At 34.4% G+C, this 8,084-nt stretch overlaps 1 protein-coding gene across 1 annotated transcript; it reads left to right on the plus strand.

Moving 5' to 3' along the window:
• The first annotated feature begins 6,407 nt into the window (after window positions 1-6,407).
• On the plus strand, window positions 6,408-7,713 carry LOC128134180 (uncharacterized). The gene is made up of 4 exons (XM_052771657.1): window positions 6,408-6,524; window positions 6,618-6,707; window positions 7,465-7,612; window positions 7,688-7,713. Exons 1-4 carry the CDS (start codon window positions 6,408-6,410, stop codon window positions 7,711-7,713), a joined length of 381 nt encoding a protein of 126 aa, XP_052627617.1.
• The last annotated feature ends 371 nt before the right edge of the window (window positions 7,714-8,084 follow it).

The following is an 8,084-nucleotide window of genomic DNA, read 5'->3' on the forward strand; positions in this document are numbered from 1 at the left end:
CAAGTTAGTGTGCTGGTTAACCACACACGCTCCACCAACGACTTAAACAAAGTGTAAAGTGTAATTTCATGGATTATCACCTTATTCACATTTTCCTAAAGTTACTAAGATTAGGAATTTAATAAAACATTTTAGTTACTTTATAATATTCATCATACTTTTAATGAGAATTTATAAGTCCTTGTCCTACCCATTCGGCTAACGACCCTCCACCGATCAAGGAAGCGGTGGGTGAGAGTGGACACCCATTAAGTTGCCATTTTATAGGCAACAACCTTATACCCCCCCCCCCCCCCTTATATACCGGCTTCGTGAATGAGGCGTACTAGCGGTAAGACGACTTGATCTTATATATATATATATATATATATATATATATATATATATATATATATATATATATTTATATATATATATATATATATATATATATATATATATATATATTAACTTATAATACTATAAAGTATAAGGGTTGATTTTTAACTTTTAAAAATCTAAGGGTTGGAACTAAAGTTTTAATCATGACTTTACTTCTTCCAAAACTTGAGGGCATGTTTTGTAACTTTACAAAACCGTTCATACTCATAACTTATGAGTTATTAATATGAAGACTCTTCATTTTATAACTTATGTGTTCTTTTAATGGTTTTTAACAAAAAGAGACTTTTGGTTATCCATAACTTGAGGAAAAGTTATGGACTCCATTAAAACACATAAAGATCATGAATTAAACATTTAAACAAGTAATTCCTATGATCTATCAAACACTCATAAGAACATGAATATTCATATCAAAGTTTCAAGAACATATGAACACATATAATCATGAAAATTTGATATTAGCCATTGTAAATGCATAAGAACAACCATTACACCATCTAAAACAAGTTTTATAACACCAAAAACAGTTTAGGGTAAAGTTTCTAGTCCATTTACAGCAGCCAAGCTCCAAAAACTGCTCACTGGATGGCAAACTCGTCGAGTTCATGCTATAACACACAAACTCGACGAGTTTTTGGCCAGAACTCGTCGATGTTTCCTGTCTGGACAGTTTTTGGCTTTTGAAAAACAATTTTGCTTCAAGTATTTAACAAACAAGCCTAGGCTCTAATACCACCTATGGGTTTTGAACATTCTAACACTTCCTAAGTGTACATGAAACCCTAACAAACCTTGGATCTATGTTTATCTAAAATACATGCAAAATATGGTTTCAAAGGTCCATAATCCTATCTAGCATACATGGGGAACTTTAATCCTAAAGGATGGCTAAAATTACATACCTCATAGTTGATTTTGATTGCTTGAAACCTTGTGAGCCTAGCACCCCAAGTGTGATGCCTCAAATGCTTCACACAACACCAAATGCTTTTGGAATGACTTTTGAGAGAATACAAACACTCTAAAAATCGGCCTAGCCCTCACTTCTCTTTGTGTAGCCGATTTTGGTGGAGGAGATGATCCTTATATAATGTGACACATCTAGGGTTACACCATGTAGACCCAAATGTGTCATGGCTCTTCATTTCCATGACCCATTGATTTGTAACTCTCATGGAACATCCATGGAGCATCCTATGGGTTTAACCCAACTTGAAAATCCATGGAGCCTCTTTGCCCACTATACAAGTTATGGATGATTTACATAATCAACCCATATATTTAATTAGTTATCTTTTGATCACTTAATTAATTCCAAATTAATTCTTTATCAATACCAAATAAATAATACTATTAATATATTAGAACCTATAATATATTAATAAACCACAAGTGTTATTTCTCTCATTTTGTCTATCCAAATGCATGATGCCATGCAACCCAAATGGATCATGCCGAGTCGGGTCAAATACATACCAGAAATAGTTACGGACTTAGACACCTTATCCAACACTACTAATCCTAGATTTGCAGCTGAATTCAGAAAATGGATGGAAACTAAATTTGAGATGAGCTCAATGGGTTCTATTAACTTTTTCCTTGGTTTAAATATTAGACAGAGTTCAGAGGGTATATTCATCAACCAGGAAGCCTAAACGAAGACCTTACTAAGCCTAAACGAAGCTTACACCATCCATGGACAAGTCAGTAGCTGATATGACTCTTTATCGACAAATGATTGGATCTTTGATGTATCTAACATCTAGTCGTCTGAATATAATGTTTACTTTTTTCTATTGTGCCAGGTTTTAGGCAAATCCACGTGAACAACACATGGTTGCTATAAAGAATATTCTCTGATACCTCAAAAGAACCATCTCTCTTGGACTTTAGTATCCTTCAAGTTTTTGATTCTTTGTGCAAGCATTCTCTAATGCTGATCTTGGTAGATGCGGTCTTGATTGTAAAAGTACAACCAGAGGATGTCATTTTCTAGATGGCAAACTAGTTAGTTGGCATTCCAAGAAGCAAAAATGCATCTCCTTATCCACTGCAGAAGTTGAGTATATAAAAGCTACATCGTGTACTTCTCAAGTAGTATGGATTCAAAGTCAGCTTAGAGGTTGGATAAACATGAAGAGGATTCATTATACTGCAATTGCGAAAGTGCAATTCGAATTTTCCATAATCCAGTGCAACACTCAAAGACTAAATATATTGCACTGAGATATCACTTCATAAAGGATCACGTTAATAATGTAAATGTTGAAGTGCATTTTGATCAATCCTCTGATCAAATTGTTGATATCTTCACGAAGGCCTTACCTAAAGCAACATTCAATCGTATTTTGCAAGTTCTCAGAATGATAGAGGCTGAATCGGTTTAGAAATTCCATTCGTAGTCGGATGTTACTGTTCAAGTCTGAGCGTTCGCAATCAATCGGATGTTACTGCTCAAGTCCGAGCGTTCGAAATCATTCAGATTTTACTGTTCATGATCCGAGCTTCGGAATGGTTCGGAGCGCACTGTTCTTCTGTGTTTCAGAACGCCTCTATATACTTTGTATATTATGTGTTTTCCGATTATTTCCGAGCTTCGGAATGCTTCGGAAGCCACTGTTCATTTATATTTTTGAATTTATTTATTTTTTTCTTAATTTTCTACATTATTTTATGTTTTTATTTTTTTCAGAAACTCCAAAAATCACAAAAGTATTTTTCTTTATTTCTCTTGTTGTTTCTTTTTTAGAGACTCCAAAAATATTTTTCTTTATTTCTATTTTTTTATTTCTTTTTCAAAAAAATTCAAAAACTAAAAAAATATTTTCTTCATTGTGTGTGTGTGTGTGTTATTCTTAGAATGTGGTCTTATTTCAAGTACACCTTTTGTAATCTTCAATTCAGAACGATGGGACAGATATAAAATTATGAATCTTTGTACTAGCTAAAGTGTCCCTAGAAGCATGATGTTGCGTGTTGACCCAAGCCTCTGAGACTCTATGTTTGAAGCCTTAATGAAACTTTCACTCCGATTGTTTCTACCCAATCAGCTTGATATTTACATACACTACTAGAAAAAAGACCTTTTACGACGCGCAAAACACGACGCTCTTTGATTTATGTTACGCATTAGAGAGCGACATTAAAAAAGTGTCATCTCTTCAAAAATTTTAAGGATTTAGGTCGCGCATTACTGAGTGCCCTTAAATTAGTGTCTCATGTAAAAATATTAAAAACACGGAGGGCACCTATAATAAAAAGGGCGTCCTCTACAAATGTCGCTTTATAATTTTAATAAACAGGCGTTTCTGGGACTCAGGGGGGAAACTAAATCCCCCAAAATTTTGAACACCCGCTTCCTCTTCCTCTCTACTCTCTACACCCGCCAAATCAACTTCATTCTATCCCTTCTTTCTCTCTGCAAACCCCTTCTTCTCCGATCGACTTTCACTTCCTTCTATGTGCAAACCCTAATCAAACATAACACATTTGAAATAGTAATATCTTCTTTCATTTTCTCCCCTGCGACTCTCTGTAAAACCTAGCAGCCGCCACCACTAGAAACATGGAAAATCCCCCAAAATTTTGAAGTACCCCGCTCACTCCTCTTCACCTCTACCCTACTCCATCTACAATGACTCCCCATGTTTACAAACCCTAGTCTAGTTGTGCTTCTATCCTTGGTCCTATTTCTTCATCCATTCAAGCAAATTAGGGGAACACGACTTCTCCCTGTTACCTAATATGCGACTCCCATGAAACCGAGTTGCTCAACAGGATGAAACTCAACATCTCCGATCCGATCTTTATCTATTCTCTCAATATCTCTTGCGCTTTCGTATTTATAGCCAGAGTTGGAGAGCGAAAAGAAGAAAGAAGAAAGAAGAAAGAAGAAAGAAATGATGTGCGTATTCTTCCTCTTTTCTTCCTCTAGCTCGATCACAACCCTTCTTCTCCCTTCTTATTATTTCTTTTTTTATTTGCAGGTGAGGGTGTGAGGTGGCGTTCAAAGGTTGTCAAGGGGTTGTGAGGAGCTATAGGGCACAAGTTCGAGGTTGAAGATTAGAAACCGAAGGTTGAAGATCAGATTTGGGATTAGATGACACTCTGGCGAACATCTCTCCATGTTTTTCTTTATTTGCTACACCGACTTGATAATAGAGCTTCATATTAAGGTTGGTGTCTTCTGTCTTCCTCTTTCTCTCTCTAGAAGACCTGTATAAGCATCGGCATGGAGAATTCTTGTTGTTTAATTGCAACCATCTGCGTATCATCATGCGCCTTCTTCTTACATCTTACGCCTTTTGTCGTTTGCTGATTTCATCATCGGTATATGTTCTTCATCAATTTACAAAAAAAATCCCCCAATTTGTCCTCGATCAAACCAAGCAAGGTGATGGTCAACATACTGTTACCTAATTTCTTTCAAACATCATTGATCTCAATGATTCTTCTTCATCTTCATATGATGCTTAATCGTCTTTTGATTCAGGTACTCTTATGTTTCAATTTGTTAAGTTGAAGGTGAGGAGACCACGTTGATAATGGGCTTTGTCTCCTTCTTCTCTATATCTTTCATTTTGTTGTTAATCCTTCTTCTTCTTCTTCTTCAGGTTGATGATTATGTGTTTATGTGGTCTCAAAACCTCCTAGCCTTTCACACACATAATCTTACAGGCATCTACTTGAAGGTAAGAAGGATCTATCATTTAGTATTTTTAATAATTTGTTCTTGTTGCTTTTGTTGACTAGCTTAATGCGAATTTATGTCTATCTTGATTTTTTAAGAGATTTGGAGCTTTGGATTTGATGTTGAAATTAAAGAAAATAAATGATAGTAGGAATAAGGTAGAAAAGAAAATGAGATCTTGTTAATTTGTGACAAGCTTGATGATGCACACCAGGTGGTCGATGAAATGCTACAACCAAGTTTTATTTCTTCTTCGTTGAGTGAAAAAACCTAATGTAAGAATGAAGGGGATGAAAAAAGTGTTTGGTAAGATATAGTATATAAAATGGTCAGACAATGGGATACTCACAGAAGGGTTCGACAGTACCTAAAGTTGCTTTTAACTTGCAAGCACCAAAAACTCTTATGAAAGGATGTTATTGATGCTTCTCAGTTCTCATCGATTACAGGGGTAATTACAGAGTTAGTTTCAGAGTTAGTTTTCTCGTTGATTGAGTTTGGCCAACTAACACAACAAGTAAGTATAAAAAGGAAATCTGATAACCTTTAATTAAGCCTACATATACTAAGAGGAAGGTACTCGTGTGCTAATTAATCTTTAAAAACTCATATGTCAAAATGTTTTTAATAAGCTAGCTATTGTTTGTGGTACAATTTTGACTAATTTACATTGCAATGTCCCATTTTTTTTGGAGACAGCAGAAGAAAAGTTAAAGTAACATATCATAAGTATTTTTGATTATTCATGTAAAGTAATATATTAAACGAGAGCAAATTATATGTTTTAAAAGTTATAAGAATTTAATACAACAAAAAAGAGAGAATAAAAATATACTAACGATCATTTTTTGAATTTAAAATTGTTCGGAATTTCTTTTTTCTTATACTATTTTGTTTCTATGCAGCTTGAATGGATGTACCAATATACAAAGATAAATGGATTCTCACTATTCAAATTCGCACTATACTCTTGAGGTAATATTTATTTTACATAATTTGCTGATAAAACATAAAATTAAGGGATCCTAATCTTTAATCTTTACAACCAGAGATAAACAATGACTCTGAATTTGGAATCAAGTCATTTTTTACAACGCAACAAACTACTCTGCATAACACCCATGGAGCTGCATTACCTTTGTCATCAACTTCAGCCCAATCAATACATAATTCAGTATGTCTACTCTACTCCTTCTCTTTTTATTTACTTGTAAAACTTTAATCTGACATGACATGGTTGCTTAATGCTCTAAATGTATGACATGCAGTATGGGCCAAATAGTATGGGCCGCAAATACTTCTTAGTCTACCAAACTATGTTTCATGCACTATTATGGTCTATTTCTACCTTGCTGATGAAACCCCTGGTTGCACTAAACAAGTTCGAATCACATTTTCTCATGTCGTTATCCTTAAAGAAATGATCTTTTCGAAGCTTACATCTGCTAATGTTGGATGCTTAAACATATTTGGAAAAATTATTGTTGATTCTCGTCTAGAAAGTATATGAGTAGATAAACAATATTTGTTATGCAATCTTTAGGCATGTGCATTCAGAGACTCTTATGAAAAATTCAAGAAAGCAGGAGCCCAGGCTATCGAGATTAGTGGTGATGATGCAGAATCACACAAGGTAATAATAATAAGAATCAATCTCTAATGTTGCAATTATAAGCTTGGTAGATGTGTACACATATCAATTAGTACACCCATACACATGTATATCCATTGTTATTCTTGTTTTAATGTGTAATGAAGTAACACCAAAAAGGCAAGCAAGGGCATATTCGGAAAAACTTATATGGGAAGCGTTTTGAGTATACTGGAAGGACAGTTATCTCCCCTAAACCTAATCTAAAGATTACAGAGGTCACTCACTCTCACTCACTTGCTTCCCCATTTTTCTTTTTTCTTTTTTATGGGAGTATTTATTATTCTAGGTTGGAGTTCCTATCAAAGTGGCTATGACTTTAAGCTACCCTGAGCGTGTTTCAGATCACAATATATAATTTTAACTCTTACATATGCAATGCCTAACTTGTTGTTTTTTGTTAACTCTTACATATAATTTTAACTCTTACATATGCAATGCCTAACATGGATGGGAATAAATATTTTCATGAGGTTAGGCTCTGTTTCTAGCCATGGAGTGTTCATCAAGTTTTTTTATACCGTTATTTTGCTATTATAAATCAAGTAACTATACTACTTAGGTTGCAAGCAAAACAGGTGGCCTTCCAGAAAAGAAAGAGGTCCTTCTAGAGGATCTGATCCTGTATGGCTAGAGCTTCACCATTCACATATAGCAGATGTATGACTCATGGGCTTCTTTCTTCTAGTTCTTATCAGATACATTCGGAATTTTTTTTTGATAAATCGTGCATTGCCAGGCTAGTGTACGGTTGCATGACAAGATGACAAGCTTTGTGTCCAAGAATAAAGCTGCACAAATGCATGGTTCAAGTTCTGTTTACATGTCTTCATATATGGCAATACCTCGGCTTTCTGCAGCTGAAGTGCTTTATGGTTCTAGTGAAGGTAAGTTATTGTTAATCTTAGATATTTGCAAAATAGGTTTTTTTTTGCTTTTAGTGTTCCTTTTATTGTATGTAGGTTTTATAGGCATTACTTCATTATGAAATGATAAGAACACTTATATTAGAGGTTTGTATATAGTCAGTTGTGTCAAGATGATATGCCAATGGTTAGAAGATCTGCTGCTACAAATTTGGGGAAATTTACTGCTACTATGGAACCTTCTCATCTTAAGACTAAATTCATGCAAATATTTGAGGATCTTACACAAGATGGTAACTTTTTCTTACTTTAGTTATTTAGTGATACTTTCATCCAAGTGCTCTAATATGTAAAATGTTATCCTTGTTCAATGGTTCATGTTGTTAGTCATCTTAGAGATGATCATTTCTTGATTCCAATATCTATAAGCTTGAAACAGGTAATCATTACATTCATATATACATATACATGAATGGAAATAATGTTTGTGAGA

This window comes from Lactuca sativa, chromosome 5, assembly GCF_002870075.4.
Source record: "Lactuca sativa cultivar Salinas chromosome 5, Lsat_Salinas_v11, whole genome shotgun sequence".
Taxonomy (NCBI): domain Eukaryota; kingdom Viridiplantae; phylum Streptophyta; class Magnoliopsida; order Asterales; family Asteraceae; genus Lactuca; species Lactuca sativa.

Bases quoted from the DNA above. Each gene is read 5' to 3' on its own strand.
- LOC128134180 (XM_052771657.1), top strand. From the start codon at position 6,408: ATGGTCTATTTCTACCTTGCTGATGAAACCCCTGGTTGCACTAAACAA. The intron at 6,708-7,464 runs GTAATAATAATA...GTGCATTGCCAG, and splicing joins ATGATGCAGAATCACACAAG to GCTAGTGTACGGTTGCATGA. The intron at 7,613-7,687 runs GTAAGTTATTGT...TATTGTATGTAG, and splicing joins GCTTTATGGTTCTAGTGAAG to GTTTTATAGGCATTACTTCA.